The sequence below is a fragment of the Micromys minutus genome (assembly GCF_963924665.1).
Source record: "Micromys minutus genome assembly, chromosome: 11".
NCBI classification, from domain to species: domain Eukaryota; kingdom Metazoa; phylum Chordata; class Mammalia; order Rodentia; family Muridae; genus Micromys; species Micromys minutus.
In genome coordinates this window covers 14,393,475-14,413,026 of record NC_137980.1, presented here as the reverse complement: position 1 = coordinate 14,413,026, position 19,552 = coordinate 14,393,475, and the positions used below count along the sequence as shown (strand labels likewise).

At 37.4% G+C, this 19,552-nt stretch overlaps 1 protein-coding gene across 2 annotated transcripts in view; it reads left to right on the top strand.

The window, feature by feature from the left end:
- ZFYVE16 (zinc finger FYVE-type containing 16) overlaps positions 1-19,552 on the top strand; it is a 41,602-nt gene that overhangs the window by 16,021 nt on the left and 6,029 nt on the right. Inside the window, exons 5-14 of one of the 2 annotated variants that reach the window (XM_080925249.1) lie at positions 329-490; positions 2,787-2,929; positions 4,855-5,233; positions 6,716-6,838; positions 7,748-7,903; positions 8,549-8,773; positions 11,408-11,490; positions 12,570-12,674; positions 13,101-13,248; positions 16,084-16,164. In XM_080925249.1, the coding sequence (XP_080781375.1) occupies positions 329-490; positions 2,787-2,929; positions 4,855-5,233; positions 6,716-6,838; positions 7,748-7,903; positions 8,549-8,773; positions 11,408-11,490; positions 12,570-12,674; positions 13,101-13,248; positions 16,084-16,164 (1,605 nt within the window). The remainder of the gene's footprint in view (positions 1-328; positions 491-2,786; positions 2,930-4,854; positions 5,234-6,715; positions 6,839-7,747; positions 7,904-8,548; positions 8,774-11,407; positions 11,491-12,569; positions 12,675-13,100; positions 13,249-16,083; positions 16,165-19,552) is intronic. The other variant, XM_080925250.1, reaches the window with a different exon arrangement.

Genomic DNA, 19,552 nt, shown 5'->3' with positions numbered 1-19,552 from the left:
GTCTTAAAGATTTACTCTAGGGTATTTTGCTAGTTGATCCTAGGAGTAAAAGGAAAAAACAGACACTTGTATTTAATAAAGATGATTTTCTATAGTGGATATCAAGCAAACAAGTTGTAATTAAAAATATTGAAACAACTCATTTATAGCTTATCAAAGTGGAGTGCTGCCAACTAAATACTAGTCACTTGGACATCTTTGCCAAGTCCCACTTTCTCTTAATTGGCTATTTCTTTCTTTCTCCTTATAACTTGAAAAATCAAATATTTATTATAGCTTACTAGGAAGTTCAAAGCATGAGTTGCTAATATTATTCTTCCCTTTATAGCTCAGGCATTTGAGAGGATGATGAGTCCAGGTGGTCCTTGTCTTAAGTCTAATCATTCTAATGAATGTGCCACTGCCCAGCCACTTCAGGAGACCCAGACATCCAGTACACCTTCACCTACAGCTTTGCCCATCTCAGCACTGAAACAACCAAATGCTGAAGGTAACCAGAGTAAGCTGCTGTGGTGTACACCAAGAATAAGCTAATTAAGTAGAAATACTCTAGTAGTCAGGATCTAAACCAAAGAGAGAAATCACTTATGTGTCGGGGGACTTCTGCAAGTCATGCACGACAGAGACTGGAGATATGCTTAGGAGTCTCAGACTCGCAGAATTGCAGGAAGCAGCCACCACCACTAGGATTTGGGGGATGAAAGGATATGGTGTTGGGGGCTAAAGTACTATGTGGCTAAAGCTCTGTGACCTCTGGGAAAGTGCCATATGGCAAATATTGGAAGCATTAAGGAGTCTCTTACAGCTGGTGCTCAGATGACTGAGGGAGAGTTCTAGACTTAATGTTAGGAGTGCTGAAAGTCATGGGCTTGTAACATAACTGCTGCTGGTGCTGCTGGTGCTGCTGGTGCTGCTGGTGCTGCTGGTGTTGCTGCTCCAGGAATCCTAGCAGAAATTAGGGCACAAAGAATCTCATCCCTGTCTGCATTTGTCCTCTCTTTCCCACCAGTCCCTACCCCTGACATATTCTGACCACAGCCAGTTAGCAAGAAGGCAAGGTTAGGATTTGTACTTTCCAGACTTCCAGCCTAACATGTAAGAGCACAGTATAGAATGGGGGCTTGGCTTCTAGTGCTAACCAGTAAATAACCCTTTCTTTAAAAACTTCTCTATAATTGTATGTAACAATAACAAACTGTTGTTTATGTATTTGTCTTTCATATTTAAGTCTCAAGCTAGTTCAAGCTTCTGAACTCCAGTAACCTACCATGAGTCATTGCACTACATTACAGACATGCACTATCATAACATCTCTTTTCAACCTTTGAATTATCTGCTGGTTTGTTCTAGTTCATGGCCATTTCAGTCTCATACAAGGACAGTATATATTTGCAGACATTGTTTGGAAGCAAAGGCTGTGACATTTTAGAAAATACCTGTAAATATCAGTTAAAGATAAATTTGATTCTTTTGACAGTTGAGTTGGGGGGGCACTTATTGCTCAGTGGTTTTTCTATTTATAATCCTATCTGAATAGAGATATAGTAATGAAATTGTGTATTTTAACCCTAATGGTAATAACTTTGTGTCTAAAGTGATTTGTATATTCTTGAATAGATAATCTAAATTATTGTCAGACTATTGTAAATGTAAGAGAGGTACCTTGTTTAATATACCCACCTATGTTATAAATACTTGTACTTAATTCTAACTTTTACATTTTTTTCTCCATTTTAAAAAGTAGACATGAAACTTAGGCTTTTATGTTTTTCTAAAATAATCTAATTTTAATTCCTGTAACTTTTTTTGTCTAGCAACACAAAAATAGGTCTTCCTGCTTTTAAACAAACATTTCCTCCAGATTTGAGAGAAATGGTAATACATATTAGTAAGGTTTGTGACCCATATTGTAAGAACTAGTGCTGCTATTTGTATATTAAATGAAAATACAAAAATACCTCTTAAATATATAAGTGATCCAGTTTCATACTTCTTTTCAGACTTCTGTCTTGTTATGTGTGTGATTTTCCTCTCTTCTAGACCCTGGTCCGGTTCTTCACCCTGTACCTTACTCAACCCTTAAGGTGTACTCTGTAACTGCTTGTTACAGTTTGAATCTAATGTGGCCCCCAAAGGCTGAAGGCCTGGTCCCCAGTACATTGTTCACAATGGGGCTTTAGGGAAGTGACTGGATTTTTAAGGTTTTGGGCTAATTAGTGAGTTAATCTATTGTTCGCTTCATAATTCCATGACCTTTCAGGAGGGGTAAAAGCTAGAAGGTGGGGTTTAGTTGGAGGAAGTAGGTCACTGGGGTGGGCCCTGGAAAGTATTTTTGTTATTTTTTTCTTACTGTGTCTTTGTCCACTTCCTGGGTACCCTGAGATGAACAGCTCTGCCCTGCTGTATCTTCCTCATCATGTAACAAGCCATGGAAATGGAGCTAAGCCTCTTTGGACTGAAACCTCAGAAACTCTGAGTCATTTCCTCGGTGGTTTGTTTTAGCCTGTATCTTCCCCACTATCCATAAGGTATAAGGTTCTCCCTTCCTTTCAGAGCATCATACTCCCGTGGCCACAACTGTTCTGGTGCTCTCTCTTGGTGTGGATTAGATAGCCATGGATTCTTCTCAGGATATATGGATTAGAGAATCCATTTTCCTTGGCTTCTCTGAAAATATAGGACTTGTGGGTGAATAGCAGGATTCTGAAAACATTAACAGACATATTTGGTGTTGTAATACCACTGTATTGCCAAATAACCCAACTCACCTTTCCAACTCATCTTAGGACCATGTTCCAGAGAACAGAAGAGAGTATGGTTTGCAGATGGCATACTGCCGAATGGTGAAGTTGCAGATACTACGAAATTATCATCTGGAAGTAAAAGATGTCCTGATGACTTTAGTCCTGTCCTACCTGATGCACCCACAGTAAGGAATCTAACACAGTTAAATCAGAATTCCTCACCTCATTATTAGTGTGCTTCTCCTTTGGATGCCTTGAATTTGCCTAGAAAAAACATATATGCCTGTTTTCCTTTATTTTGCTTCCTCTATAGTACCTTGCAAACTCTATTATTTCTGAGATGGAGATTGTAGGAAGTGCTGTTGGAACAGGTCTGCTTGGCCTCAGTTTTCCAACAACTCATATTATCCATTAGCATTTTTTGCAGTAAAGTGTTTGTAATAAAGATGTGAACTTTTCTTAAGATATAGTGCTATTGCCCACTTCGCAGGCTGGGCTACAGTGTGAACATAGCTTTTCTGTATTCATACTTGCTTTACTATGGAGCCTGGCTCCTGTCAATCTGAGATATGCTTTGACTGACATTGTTAATAGATTTTAATTTTTTTGAAATAAAAACCTTATTTTAGTTTTAACTTATGTGTTCTGTCTCTGTGAGTATATACATGTGTGTGCAGATACCCACAGAGGCCAGAGGAGCACATTGGATTTACTGGAGCTGGAGCCCGGTGTGAGTGCTGGTAATCAAACTCTGGCCCTCTGTAAGAGCAGTAAGCACTTGTAGTTGCAGGCCATCTCTCCCGCCCTGGTTTTTACCCCTTTAAATATTAGTTTTAGGCAATGATTCTCAATTTTTAAACAAAAACCTCAGAACCTCTTCATAAGCTTTAAATGTAAAGAGAACCCTAAAGTATAGGTTATGTAGATTACATGTATTTATAATTACTGTTTTTAAAACTAAGATAGAAAAAATTTCAAAATATTTATTAATTAAGAATAATAGGGGCTGGTAAGATGGTTCAGCAATTAAGAGCACTGGCTGCTCTTCCAGAGGTCCTGAGTTCAGTTCCCGGCAACCACATGGTGGCTCACAACCATTTATTATGAGATCCTAATGCCTCTTCTGATGTGTCTAAAGACAGCTACAGTGTACTTGTATATAATACATAAATAAATGAATCTTAACAAACAAATAAATAAATATGTTTTTAAAAAGTAAAACTATTTATAAACTATCTATACTATATAAGCCAGTAGATCATACTTTAAAACCCAGATCACTTCAGTCAGTAGAGAGTGGCATTGTTTTGCTTCCATGTGTAGTATGTTGTGATATATTCTGTTGGTTTATGAAGAAAATCTGGGACCTCATTGACCCTCTGAAAGGATGTTGTGGACTTCAGCATTCTCTGGACTGCAACTTGAGAATCATAATTTAGATTAATATTAACTTAATGGTTTCTATACATTCAGGAAAGTATTTGTTGGTGATACTATTTATGCTTGCATTTTCACAGCTGTACCAGGTATAAGTAGAAGTCATTGATCTATACCATCTGCAAGTGAAAGTTGTTGAGTAGATTTTGTAGATAGGCTGAGTTAGGAAAGGTGGCGTAGTCCTTAGCTCACACCTGTTCTCAGTCACTGTTCCAACAAAACAAACCAGTAAATACATTGTTGTCATGAATTCTTCCCCCTTAAGGTTTCCTCTGGACAGTCTGAAAGAGAAAGAGGCTTAGAAGATGACTTGGTAGTAGCTTTCCCCAGGGTTGCTACTGTGGCCTCCCTACTCTGCTCCCTAGCCATTCATTTGTTATCCTCCTTTTTCTTCTCCCCCGTGCCTCCAGGCTGAGGAGAAAGCCTGGAGTTGAGCTAAGTTGGTCACTGTGATGTAGTAGGTACGGTCATTAACTAAACCTTTGTGCTTCTTAATGTGGTAGACTCTGAACTGGAACAAGCAAAATAGCCTTCATTTCTTGGGAAATTCAACTTTAGAAGCCTATATTGCTTTCTTTTATTTTTGTTAAAATATTTTTGGTTATGGGGGTCAACATTTCACTCTTGAACAGAGAATGTGGACTGAGTTAATTTTTTTATTCTAACTTTACAGATGATAAATAAAGTGGATCACGCCCATTCTCCTATGGTGGGCAAACCAAACAGCGGTATAGGAGACATTATAAGAAGTGAGATAATTCAGAGTCCAGTTAGTCAAGCTGCACCTGTGGAAAGACTGCCTGGGAGCACAGGCACTGAAGGCTTGCCCATGCCTGGCCCTTTCATACTAGAAGATGATGTTTTTGTGGACAATGAAGAACCGTCTACTCCTACTGTTGTCCCTGCTAATACTGGTTTGCCTATTGCTAACGTTTCAGACTACAGGTTATTGTGTGGTGTTGCCAGATGTGTCTGCAATAACATTAGTCTTCTGCCAGACGATGATGTTGGTTTGCCTCCCCTTCTGGCCACATCTGGAGAGGATGGATCAGGTAAGATAGTAGCTACTTACATTGAGAAAGAATCCTTAGTTTGTCATTTTAAAGACAAGTTCTGTGCAGCTTTGTGGTACCATGTAACTCGCTGTGTAGACCAGGATGGTGAGAGGACAGTGTGAGCTACTATATCTGCTCTAAGGAAAAGAACTTTTAAAAAGAACATGAATTTTGTCTCTAGTGTATAAAATGCATTTTTAAAGTTAAAACATTTTTGTTATGCTATATGTAAGGGGTGATAAATTTAGTTTATAGAAAGTCTTATTTGTACAAAACAAATCCAAAGTGATTTGAATTTTTGAGTCATTTATTGCATGTGAGTCTCTGATTTAGGATGAATTAAAGTCTTAACACAATGTGGAAACTCATCAGAAATGTTTCTATTTTGAGTTTCTATTTTTGAGCTTTTGTATTTTATTATTATTTTTTTAAAGAAGCATGATTCCGAAAGAAATAGCGTTAAATTCAATGACAAAACTTGGAATTTTCGGTCATCATCTGCTACTTTCCATGTATGACCTTAAACATGTTAGTTGATCTCCTCGGGTCTCTATTTCTTCGTGAAGAGACAGTGGATGAGCTAGGTCTACCGTGACTCCTCCAACCTCAGCATCCCTCAGCGTCGCCTGTTGCCCTAAGCGTTATACTACACCCTGAAACAACACGGACAGTTGTACGCATGTCAACGTGGAGAAAAGAAGCTTACTAATAACCTGTTGCCTGTAGGAGACATTTTGTGAGCTTACCTCTAGAGACAAAAGTGTTTTAAGCTCTGTTCTTGGAATATTCTGCACATTTTCTGACTGGTTGTAAATTTTGTTTTGCTGTGGCTACATGTCACTGATCTGCATATGGTAGCAAGCAGCATGGGGAACTTGAATGTAGACTCTTCCGACATTAGGATACACTGTAATGTACGTGTGATGTGTGGGACTGTGGGTGTGTGCCACAGCGTGAGTGTAGAGATCTGAGGACAGCTTTGGGAGCCTGGGCTGTTCCCTTCTATAGGTAAGCTTGCATAAAAAGTGATTTAACCCATTGAGCCATTTTGCAGACCCTAGAATCCACTTTTGATAAAAGTGTTTGTTTGGGATGGAGAGGTGGCTCAGTGGTTAAGAGCACTGATTGTTCTTCCAGAGGTCCCGAGTTCAAATCCCAGCAACCATGTGGTGATTCACAACCATCTGTCATGGGATCTGATGCCCTTGTCTGGTGTGTCTGAAGACAGCTTCAGTGTACTCACATACATTAAATAAATCTTTTAAAAAAGTGTTTTACAACTTGAGAAGTACAAAACTTTTATACATAAATGGCAATTGAATGTGTCTCTATATAAGAGTTGTATCTATTCACTAGGCATTTAGTGGTTAGAAAGAAATATTTGGTTTTGTTTTCAATTCTTTTGATAGATTTATACATTTTTATTGCAAGCATATTTTAGAGGCTATTTGTCCTGATTAATATATTCCTGCTGTCTAGTGCCTGTAGTACAAGAACATCCATCTCATGAGCAGATCATGTTGCTTCTTGAAGGCGAAGGATTTCCTCCTGCCACATTTGTTCTAAATGCAAACCTACTTGTGAATGTCAAGTTGGTGTTTTGTAAGTAGAGATTCTTTTTTTCTAATTATTTTGCAGTAAAGGTATCTAAAGTGATGATATTTTCATGTTGCGTCTTGACAAATGGGGAAAATAAACAGCCTTGCACACACTCTTCTCAGCCAAATGTGATACAGACGAAGCAGCCGTCGGCCTCCAACTTGAGGTTCTCCTGCCTCTGTCTTTGAGTGCTGGGATTGCAGCACACTCAGCTTAGCTGTGTTGGTTTTGTGTTGTTCATTTTCCTTCTCCCTTTTCCTGCTTCTCCCCCATCTCTGGACCCCGCCCCTTCCCCCTCTCTCCCTTGGGGATTCAGTGTTGGCACTCCTGGGTAGGAGCCAAGCATTCTGCCTTCTCAGCCCAGTTGAAGCACATTTTGATGCTTAGTGAGTGTATAGCTGCCCGTTATCTTTTAGATAATTAAACTTTGGCAAATGAAATCATAATTTGGTAGCAATAAAGACTTTTTCCTTTTTTTGTTTTTTTGACACAAGGACTCGGTGCCTATCCGTGGCTGGCCTGGAACTTGCTATGTCAATCAGGCAGTCCTCAAACCTGACACAGCCTTCTGTACTCTGCTTCTCAAATGCTGTGTCAGTGACGTGACCTAATTAAAGGAAATAAGGACATAGATCCTTCTCAGTCATAGATAACCCACTGTTCAGTTACGCGTCTATGGTTTCCCCTCGGAAACGAGCGCAGCTCTGCAGGCTCTGCCCCCCATGTCAGTGCACCCTTTACCCCAGTGCTTACTGGGACTGTTGTCTGCTGGGATGAGTGGATCCTAAGTGCTTCAAGGTTTTTCATCAAGAGAATTTAAAAATTGGGTAAACTGTGCTTTAGACAAAAGCAATTCTAGTTTTTAAATGAATAAAAATTGACATTTATAGTTGTATGTCATTATTCCTCAAGATTCCTCAGATAAGTATTGGTGCTTCTCAACCAATGGAATGCATGGCTTGGGACAGGCAGAAATTATTATCCTGTTGCTATGTTTGCCAAATGAGGATACAGTTCCTAAGGACATCTTTAGACTATTCATCACCATATATAAGGATGCTTTAAAAGGTATATTACTTTCTTACTATTTTATTTTGAACTGCTGAGACTCAGGGCTAGAAAAGTAGCTAACGGCTTTATCTTAGTTCTGCTAGTTGTACTGATAGTTTATTCTGTGCAGTAATTGATGGTTTCTACAAAGAGCTTAACCACCATTGATTGCTTTAAATCTAGACTTTTATGTGATGAATGTCTGTATGTAGTTTTTTTAATTTTATAAGTGGAAATACCTTTGCTTCCTTAGTTTTCTAGATGTATCTAAGTACATATATATTACATTGGAGAGGAGAGTAGTTTTTCTTATTGCCATGCACAAAGGAGAAAAAAATTAAGATACGATGTAACTGGAAACATTTTCAGATTTTTGTAATAGTCCCCAACCCAATCCCCAGGAGGGGCTCAGCTCCCCACTTTACGTTTTTAATATATTTGGGGTGCCATGAAGTGAACCTAGGTCCTTAGGCATTCTTGAGATATGTTATTCTACCAGTCCAAAGAGAGGCTTCTTTAAGAGGAGAAATACAACAAGAACTACAAAGATCTTTGTGTTGCTTTTTTTTAAGAAAATGTTTATTGGGACAGTCAGACTCAAAATGTTTCATCAGAATAATAGTACACAACTTAAAATATTTTTATTAATAATGTTATTTTCAGGAAAGTACATAGAAAACTTGGACAATCTGACCTTTACTGAGAGTTTTCTCAATAGCAAGGATCATGGAGGGTTCCTGTTTATCACACCTACCTTTCAGAAACTCGACGATCTCCCAGTCCCACGGAACCCTTTCCTCTGTGGCATTCTTATCCAGAAGCTGGAGATTCCCTGGGCCAAGGTTTTCCCTATGCGTTTAATGTTGAGATTGGGAGCAGAATACAAAGGTAAGTTTGAAAACAACTAGGCAGATGTTGTATTTTCAAATATACTGAAGATAAAGCAGTAGATTCAGGGAAATAAGTCATTTTTATTAGGTTAATAGAACTACTTTTGATTTGGTGTATTTTTAAATTTTCAAGACAGTCCTCTTGTACCAAGTTAGTGTGACAAAGATGGTGTTTCATGAGCTATTAGGATGCTCATAAATTATATAACTTACCTTAAAATTTAATTTTCTTGAGACAGGGTTTCCTAACAGAAGCCGCTCTCAGCCCTCAAACTTACTGTGAAGCTGATCAGATGCCCTCAGTCTCCCGAGTCTCCTGCTTCACTGTGGACGCTATAAGCTTGACTCTTTCAAAGCAAACAACGTTCTTCACATTATTACTTTTGTTAAAGTATTCATAAAATCATGTGTTTTGATAGTTTTGTTTTAACTACCTATTAGACAAATTAGTGTCCCCCTGGTTGCACACAAACAGGTGACTTTAGGTGTAATACTGTTGTAACACTTGCTGATGAAGTCAAGGAATGAAGACTTTTAGAGAAGTGGTTTAGAGATGGTGGTTTCCATTTCCTTAGTTTTACATCTCTCACTTTAACTTTTACATCCGAACAGTTCCCTAATTACGCAGAAGTACTATACAATACATCACCTACATATAAGTTTGTGTGTGTGTTTATGTGCTTACTTTAGACATTGATTAAGATTCTGGCACTATCATAATGGTCAGACTTTTATAGATGGCTACTTTTGTCATTTCAAAATTGTTCCCAATGCTACACTTTATAAAGGTACGCTGTACCTTTATTCCTGGCTTTTTAAAAAGTAGTTTTTTTTTTTTTTTTTTTTTTTTTGTTGTTGTTGTTTTACATGCAGCAAATTATATTTAACTATGAGGAACTTGATTTAAATAATTTATTATGTATTATCTTAGAGACAATTTAGTGTTGGGAAAAATAAGTTATTTCTACTTAGAATGAGCACTTGTGAAAATTGTCTAGACTGATAGAAGCACAATTAGTATTAAAGTCAAGAAAACTATAAAGGACATGATTTATGCAAATGCTGAGTTTCTAACCTCGTCTTTTTATGAGTGATTGGCATCCCTTGAAATTGGGTAATTATACTGAAGACACTGAACAGGCTGTGGCTTGTTGGCTAATGATGTGTAAATAGGTGGTTGCTGATCTAAGAAATCTATTTCTTTTCATCGTAATTGTGGGACTTTAACTTTTGTTATTAAATGTTCCATAGATTCCATTAAGGAATCCAAGTTGTATCTAAACAGCATGAGCACCACTAACTTGAGTGTCAGGTCTGTCTAAGGTCTAGCAGACTGTAAGACATAGTTGTTGAGGTTAGTTAATGTTGATGACCCAGCCCCTCACTATTACAGCTTTGCAGTTTCAGCCCTGCACTCCTGTGAGAGGATCCTCATTGCTCCATGATCTTCTAAGCTTCACTGTAAGAAAACCATTCTTACTATTTTTAGTTGCTTCTGTTGAATTACACACCTGTGGATTATATGCCTCACAGTGGTTGATGGCTAACTAGTATATTGTCCTAATCTTCAATGAAAACAACATTCAAATTTTATTATCAGCAACAAAAGACTGGGCTGGATAGAGAAAACACTGGCTCAGAGTAAAATGCTGCAAATTCTCAGGATTACACACAAAATATGAGATTAAAGTAATTTTTAAAATAATAGAATCAAATACTTGTCTTAAATAGTAAGGGACACCTATCATCAAAGTCAAAATTTAATTTTTTAATTACCATTTTTAATTACCACAACTTAATATTAAGTGTAAATTCTTTAAAGTCTTGAGTTTGGGGACTAGGGTTATACTTCTCTTATATATTGCTAACCTCGCATGTACAAGGCCCCCGGGTTCAATTCCCAGCATCACAAAAGGAAAGACCAAAATGCTAAGTTTTACTTTTTCTTTTGTATTTCTTTTTAAATTAGAAAACCTTTGTAGGGGTTGAATCAATTATTGTAATTTTTCTTTCCCATTGGGGATTTTATTAAAGTTTATTAACTAGAATGACCCCTACTTGCACCCTGAATATTTGTGCTTATGTCTGCCGTTAAGTGTTGTAGTGATGCCACTTTAAGGAAACCTCATGGAAACTGAAAGAATCACTTACAGAAAACCACAGTCAAATACAGGTTGTGGCACTAAGTCCTAATGGACACATCTGCAAAATGCCTCAGGATCCAGGGATGTTTCTCTAGAGGGAATGGGGAGATTATAAGGGCAAGATGGTTAGGAAGTGACTGTTTCCTGTATTCATAGACTGACTGTAATATTATTTACAATGGTTTTATAGAAGATAAAAAGTTAAATGCGTTGGAGCTGGAAAGGTAAGTGAGTAAGTGTGTTTTATCTTTGTTTCAGTTTTTTATCTGTAAGGCGTAGACACCCATGCTTGTTACAGGAATAAATAGGAAGTCTGTGTGAGCTTTCCAGTTAGTGTATCTAGCAGCTGCATAGGCATCTTTTACTTTTCTCTGATAACTGACTAAGTGATGTTTGTATGTACTTTTTGTTAGAAAAAAGAAAATAAAAATAATAAACTTTGGACTTCCTGTTGTTGATAGTAACCAATTATTCTTTTTCATGTGCAGCATATCCTGCTCCTCTAACAAGTGTGAGAGGCAGGAAACCTCTTTTTGGAGAAATAGGACATACTATTATGAACTTACTTGTTGTAAGTAACTGAACTATTGTGTTGTTTTAAATACAGTTTCTTCAGATGTCTACTTAGTATATTTCACCCACTTTATTTGGAGTATTTGGTATTTGAAGGCACATTTCTAAGTCCTAAACCACTTAACATAAATGAGCTCTGCTTTTTAGAATACAGTGTCTCCTAATTTAGGTGTCCTTAATTTTGATTGCCTTTTATTCCCCGTACTGTTTTGTTCTTGCATATTGAAGTAGGTAAATGGAGACTTCCTTGCAAACCTCTGAAATTAATGAAGCTGAGTAAAAGTGTTAGTAAAGTAAACCAGCATTGTGAATTTGAACAAATTCTGATCTTGGCATTCTCCTTTGTAGTAGGAAACATGGATAAGGTGATCTCTGAGGTTCCCTTCCTGCCATGCTGTTGTTATATGGAAGTTTGAGTAGATCTATTTTCAAATTATCTTCAACAGCTAGCTTGAAGCCTCTCAGTTTTCTGTTACTTTTTCAAAACATGGGAGATAATCTCTCTTGTAAGAGAAGAGAATAGTTTTCTGTTGCTATGGCTTCCAAAGAGTCATGTCAGGGTCACATGGCTCTGTTGTCCTAGGCCTGTGGTAGCATTTGGAGGGAGTGCTTAGTGGAAGAAGCTACTCATCTCATAGTACTTGGAAGGAAAAAGAAACAGAAAGAGTCTGGAATCCTAATAGTCCCTACAAGGGCATGCCTCAGCTACTGAGGCCTTCTTAGCTCCTAGACATTCCACCTCACCCCACAGAGCACTGGAAGTGAATACTTTAACATAGGAGCTTTTGGTGGGACTTATACAGAAATGACTTCTACTTTGGGAGAGCTGTAACAGGAAAGGGGAGTAGTCTCCAAACACTGTAAGCTTCTTTCTGAGAATATTTGTTATTACTTTTGAGAAGTAGTTGGAAGGATTCGTTTGTGGGGTTTTCTTGAGGAGAGGTGTTTTGTTATTCAAGCTGGAAGTGTCTGTGTAGCATTTTGATAGGACTGTGTCAGAAGACTTTAACTGTAGGTGCTGATGGAAGTGTTTTGTGGATGGCTAAATGTTGATGGAACTTTGGTCATTTTATGTAGGATCTTCGAAATTACCAATATACATTGCATAACATCGATCAGCTGTTGATTCATATGGAAATGGGGAAAAGCTGTATAAAAATACCTCGAAAAAAGTATAGCGATGTAAGTATTCATGTGCTGTCCAGATCTAAAGATATTTGAACAAAGGAGTTTCTATGTTTATTTTGAGTCAGGATTTCTAATTCATAACAACGTGTTTTTATATTTTTAAAATTTGTTAATAGAGAATTTGTTTGACTCAGTTTTTCATTCTTTTTAAAATTGCTTTATTTATTGAGGTTTTTACCTCTTGCCTGCCATACCTACCTATCTACTTACTGTCTGTCTGTCTGTCTGTCTGTCTGTCTGTCTGTCTGTCTATCTATCTATCTATCTATCTATCTATCTATCTATCTATCTATCTATCTATCTGTATTAAATTTTCAAGGAGTTGTTCAGACCAATGCTTGGTAATTATGAGTTAATGAGTAATACTACTTCTAGACTAGGTATAAAAGTTTCTTAACAGTGTGGTGTTTTCCCCCTCAGGTAATGAAGGTAATAAATTCTTCTAATGAGCATGTCATCAGTATTGGAGCTAGTTTCAGTACAGAAGCAGATTCTCATCTGGTCTGTGTACAGAGTGACGGAGTTTATCAGACTCAGGCCAACAGTGCCACTGGTCAGCCAAGGAAAGGTAAGTTACGATGCCCTCACAAGAGGCCCTCTAAAGAAAAACAGACACCAATTACCTATTACATTATGCTAAACATTTCAGCTTGCATACATAATAGATCGAAAATTGTTTCTATTTTGTGTTTTAATTTCTGACTTTCAGTCATTTCTCTCTGGAGTGAGATGTTTTCACATTTGTTCAGCTTCTGCTCAGCTCCTTTTGCTTGGGAGGGCACAGGGTAGACAAGGTGAAGAACTATAAAGCCAAGAGACTGGGGTGGAGAATGATGAAGGTGATGGAGTAGCAGCCTCTTGGACAGGAACCTCAGGACAGTAGCTGCTGTCATTCCAGACTTGTGGTGAACAGCCTGACAAATTGAAAGTTGAGTGAAAGCTAAGCAGCTCATAATATTAACATATCATTACAGGATAACATTAAAATAGCCTGATGTTCTCACTGTTGATCCTTTTCTTCCAATTGTAAAGGTAATGTTGTATACCCATCTGTAATACATTTTGAAAAGCAATGAAAAGAAGTGGAGGCTGAAGAGACGGCTCAGAACGTAAGAGTGTTCTCTGCTCTTGTAGAGGCCTGGGTTTGGTTCCCAGTACCTACCTGCTCTCAGCTACCTGTAACTGCAACTCCAGGGAATCTAATGCCCTCTTCTGGTTTGCAAAACAAGGGCACTGTTGATATGTTAATATATTTTCTTGTTTATTAATATATAGGTTGCATAGATAGGGTTTAGACTTGATTTTATACTTTAAACTTTGCCTCATACCATTAACTGACCTTATTGTCATTAAAATTTAAGAGATCTGTGTATGTGCTTGTGCATGTGTGCATATGTACATGTGGAGATCAGAGTTACATAGGATGTTTTCAACTCTCTTGCTACCTTGGTTTTTTAGCTAGGGTCTTGCTGAATTTGAGCCTTCCAGTTCACCTAGACTTATTAACTAGTAAGCCCTCAGGACCCTCCTGCTTCTAACTCAGCTGGGATTACAGTTGTGAGCACCACATTTAATCTTTTACATAAAGGCTGAGAATCTGAACTGATATTTTCATTCCTGTATAATAAGTTCTTTACTGAGTATTCCATCTTCATGGCCTGTAAATTGATGGAGTTTTAAGTCTTTATTGTCAATAGGACATTTACACTGTGGTGAGATTAAAACTATTTGTATTTATGCTGTGGTGAAGTAAAGTACCCCCTTAACCACTTAGGCATCCTGTTAAAGGGCAACAAACCAGTTTGCTGTTTTGTGTGTCTCTTCAGAGACTTCATATAGTATACACATTCAGGGACGGGGCATCCGTGTACATACACTCAAGATACATCTTTCAGAGAACTTGAGACACATGTTCCATTGTTCACCTTGCTTAGTTGTTTTTTAATACATCTCAGAGATTATTCTATGTTAGTGAAGAACTTTCACTCTGTAACTTTCCATTTGGTAATCATCTATCATTTAACTATCTCGTTGTCATAGTTACCATTCCTCAGCTACTTACAAAAATGCTGCTATGAATAACCTTGTATACATGCATGTTATGTTTCTAGGGGTGAAATTACTGTCAAGTGTTATATTTCATTCTTTCTTTTTCAGTTTTTTATTTGTGTGGTGTTTGTGTATGCAAACATGTTTTGCATGTCTGTAGGAACATGTGTGTAGAAGTTAGTGCTAATTTTTCCTTCCAATTCCAGGCTCCCAGAAATAAGACTCAGACTCAAATGCTTTGGCCATGTATCTAGACTCTTTTCTGACTAGATAAAACTTAAAATATCCCATTTATTTTAAACTACATTCTACCATGTAGATGTTTACCTGTGCACAGGTTCCATGAGTTTGTCTCCTCACATCTTCTCAGGAGAATCTCCTATACTTAGCTCTATCCCGGAATTCTTTCTGCCTCCCAGATGTCCCACCTCCTATTTCCTTCCTAAGCCATTGCTTTTTGACAGGTGATGGATCAAACAATGCCCAAGATACTCTTTCTACAGGTGTGCATGTGGAGAACTCTTGGGAAGCAGGATGCCTTAGTTAGGGTTTATTGTTGTGAAGAGACACCATGACCCCTACAACTCTTACAAAGGAAAATATTTAATTGGATCTGGCTCTCAGTTTCAGAGGTTTAGTCCATTGTCATCATGACAGGAAGCATAGTGGCATGTAGGTAGTCATGGTGCTAGAGAAGAAACTGAGAGTTCTACATGATCTGTAGGCAGCAAGAGACTGCTGCACTAGGCCTAGCTTGAACATATAAGACCTCGATGCTCACCTGGTTAGTGATGCATCTCTTTCAACAAAGCCATATTTACTCCAATAACACCACACCTCCTAATAGTACCATTTCCTATGGGCTAAGCATTCGCACACATATGAGTTTGGGGGCCATTCCTATTCAGACCACCACACAGGGTCTCTTAGTAAAACTCAGAGCTTGTTGATATGGCTAGTCTTACTAGCTGTCTTGGTCTGAGGGGTCTGCCTCTGCCTTCAAAGGCTATCACACCCATCCAGGATTTACATGGGTTCTAGGGATTCTCTGGTCTTGATGCTCACATAGGAAAGTACTTTAATCACTCTCCTCATAGGGGCTTATGTATTTTATGTTCACCCGCAGTGAATTTGATTCATGACACCCTCATTAACAAAAGCATAAACATTTTAAATAATACAGTAGTCCAATATTTTATCTAATGTTGTGATTTTGTTTTAATTTTTATTCTTATTCTATTTTAATGTGTTATGAATATAACATTTGTCAGATATTTGAAATGCATAGACTACATTTTGAGTAATAAATACAGCAGAGGATGGAGAGATTAAAATATAACTTATTTGTTATCAGTGACAGGTGCAAGTTTTGTGGTATTCAATGGTGCTCTGAAAACATCTTCAGGATTTCTTGCAAAATCCAGCATAGTTGAAGGTATGAGCTTCATATGTTTTAATATAAAGTTGTTTTTTTTTTCTTTACCTTGAATAAATATATTTGTGGGGCTGGAAAGATGACTCAGCAGTTAAGAGCATTAGCTGCTCTTCCAGAAGTTCAATTCCCAGCAACCACATGCCAGCTCATAATCATCCATAGTGCTATCTGGTGCCCTCTTCTGGTACGCAGGTAGGTGTACATGCAGATAGAGTACTCCACAGCAAACCAGTAGCCAACATCAAATTAATGGAGAGAAACTTGAAGCAATCCTCTTAAAATCAGGAACTAGAAAAGACTGCCCACTCTCTGCCTACCTATTCAATATAGTACTGGAAATATTAGCCAGAGCAGTAAGACAGCAAAAAGAGGTCAAATGGATTCAAATTGTAAAGGAAGAAGTCAAAATATCACTACTTGCAGATGATATAATAGTATACTTGACTCATCCCAAAAATTCCACCAGGGAACTCCTAAACTTGATAAACACCTTCAGCAAAGTGGCTAGATATTAAATTAACTCAAACAAATCAGTAGCCTTCTTCTATTCAAAGGACAAACTGGCTGAGAAAGAAATTAGGGAAACAATATCCTTCACAACAGTCACAAATAATATAAAATACCTTGGTGTGACTCTAAACAAGCAAGTGAAGGATCTGTATGACAAGAACTTGAAGTCTCTGAAGAAACTGAAGAAGATGGAGTGATCTCCCATGCTCATCGATTGGCAGGATTAATATAGTGTAAAACTGATCTTGCCAAATCAATCTACAGATTAATGCAGTCCCCATCAAAATTCCAACTCAGTTCTTCATAGAGTTAGAAAGATTTGCAAAGTCATTCAGAATAATAAAAAACCCAGGATAGGGAAAATTATCTTCAACCATAAAAGAACTTCTGGTGGAATCACCATCCCCAACCTCAAGCTGTATATTTACACAATACGCTACTTCATTATGCTTATTAAGAATGAGAATTATTTACAAATGGAATTTGTTTATCTTTCTAGTTTATCCATACTCTGTAACCTTAGCTTGTTCAATTGCAGTGCCTTTAAATATTTGTGAATATGTGACAATTTGTTCATCTGATGAATTTTTAGATCATTATTTATGGCAAACAGTAGTGCTAATAATATATCTAGGGTTGGAATTCTGGCGCCAATTAGATTGGTAAATGTTCAGTTTCATAGACTTTCTAAATGATTTTGCAAAGTGATTGCTCGGATCCTCATTACCCTTAGGCTGTTATGTTCCTCTCTAGTCTACATAGTCTCCAGACACGGTATTATTACTCTACTTAATTTGGTGAGTCTCTTAGATATTTCTGAATAGGGTCATATTTCTTATCCCTTAGCAAGTAGAACATCTTATTCACATTTGTAGAATGCATTATCTTGTTTGTGAGATACTCATTCACAGCCTGTGTTCTATTGACTGTCTTTTTCTAACTGCTTTGTAGTTTATATGTTACATATTGTAGACTCCCCTTTCATTTTTAAAGTAACATAGTTGTTGATATTTATATAGAGGGTATTTTGATCATTTGGAACACATATAGAATGTATAGTGGTCAAGTCAGGGTAACCACCATTTTCATCTACTTAAACCCCTGTTATTTCTTTGTGTTAGCTAACAAACTTGAGATTCTTCTGCACGTTCTTTCTAAAGTATGAATTGTGAATTTTAGTTGGCTTTCTACATGTGCAGCATTCTTGGTGTGTACTTGTATTATGGTAGCCGTCATCTAATCTCTGTCTGTACTTCCTATCCTCCCTAACTCTTTTCGTGTGTTAAAGTAACTCTTTTAATATAGCACCCACATGTGACTTGAACCAAATGATGTTTCTCCTTCTGTGATTGTGCACTTAATTTAATGTCTTGCCTCTAGTTCTATCCATGTTGCTATAAATGACAGGATTTCAGAGGTTTTTTTTTTTCTGACTGAATAATATCACATTATTTCTCTATACCATGTTTTTTATTCATCTGTTTAAACACCTCGGTTAATTTAACATTGTGGCTATTTAGGATAGCACTAAATAAGAGGATGTGGAAGTATCTTTGACTCTCTTTATATTTTTGTTGTTTCTCTTGGAGGAGAACATTAGAGGTCATTCAGACAGGATCTTGCTATCTTAGGCTAGCATTGGCTCATTATGGTAGCTCTGGCTAAGCTCAAATCCTCAGCCCTCTTCCTGTGCCTTCTGAGTGTTGGGGTCACAGACTTCTGCCACCATGTCCAGCTTAACTCTGATTAGTTATTTAATTTAATTCAACGTACATCCAGTAGATGAATAGTTGGAACATAAAGTATTTCTAATTTTGGCTTATTGAACAACTCATATGCTATTTTCCATAATGGCATTTCTGTCAACAGTGTATAATAGTTTCTTTTTCTGGTTGGAAATGTAGCTCATGCTAGAGCACTGGCTTGGCATGTGCTGAAGCCCAGGCCAATTCCCAGCATTTGGTTTGTTTTATGTGGGATGATGATTCTGACCTGAATGAAGAAATATGATTGTTTTATCTGCTTCTCATTGTAGTTTTACTAAATATTTCTTAGACACTTCTAGACCTTCTTTAGAATAGTGTCATCAGATCATTTGTGAATTTTTTTAACCAACTTTTGATTTTATTGGACAAGGTTTCAGTTTGTAGTCAAGGTTAGACTCAAACTTGTTATCTCACATCTGCTTCCAGAGTGCTGGGGGCAGTACTTCCTTGGTACTTTCTTGATACGCATGTTTTAGTCTGCAATCTTCCTTTCCTCTGTTACTCAGAAGAGGCTTAATTTGATGTACATCTGTTACTTATGCGTTGGGTTGTCTTTTTACTTGTATATTCTTTCTTAGACTCTTGAGTACTAGGATTCTAGGAGCCACAGAGAAAGTCCAGTTCATGCATAAGTTTTAAATAATTTCCCTGTGTTTTCTCTTAGTAGGTTCATATTTTAAGGTCTTACCCATGACCTTTGGTTTATTTTGAGAAGATTTTGTACATAGTGAGAGAGGGGGACCTAGTGTGAGTGAGCACCATTTATTTTAGAGCACCATTTATTGAGACTTTGTTCGTTAATTGAAACGTTGTTTATCCTTTTGTCTTTCTACAGTGAATGTTTTGGCACATTTGTTAATAATCAGGTTGCTTAAGTGGGTGATTTATTCTGCTCTGGTGTGAGTGTGTGTGTGTATTTAATGTTCTTAGGATTTTATAGTTTCGTAGTATGTGGGGGGTGATGAGGTATTAAGGCACCTCAATCAGTCTCTTTTTACTATTTTATATTATTTTAGCTATTCCAGATCTTTCATGCTCTCCTGAGAGTTTTAGGATTTGGGAATTTGTTTGTTTTCCTTGTCCTTGTAGAAACGCCATTGGTAACTAGATAG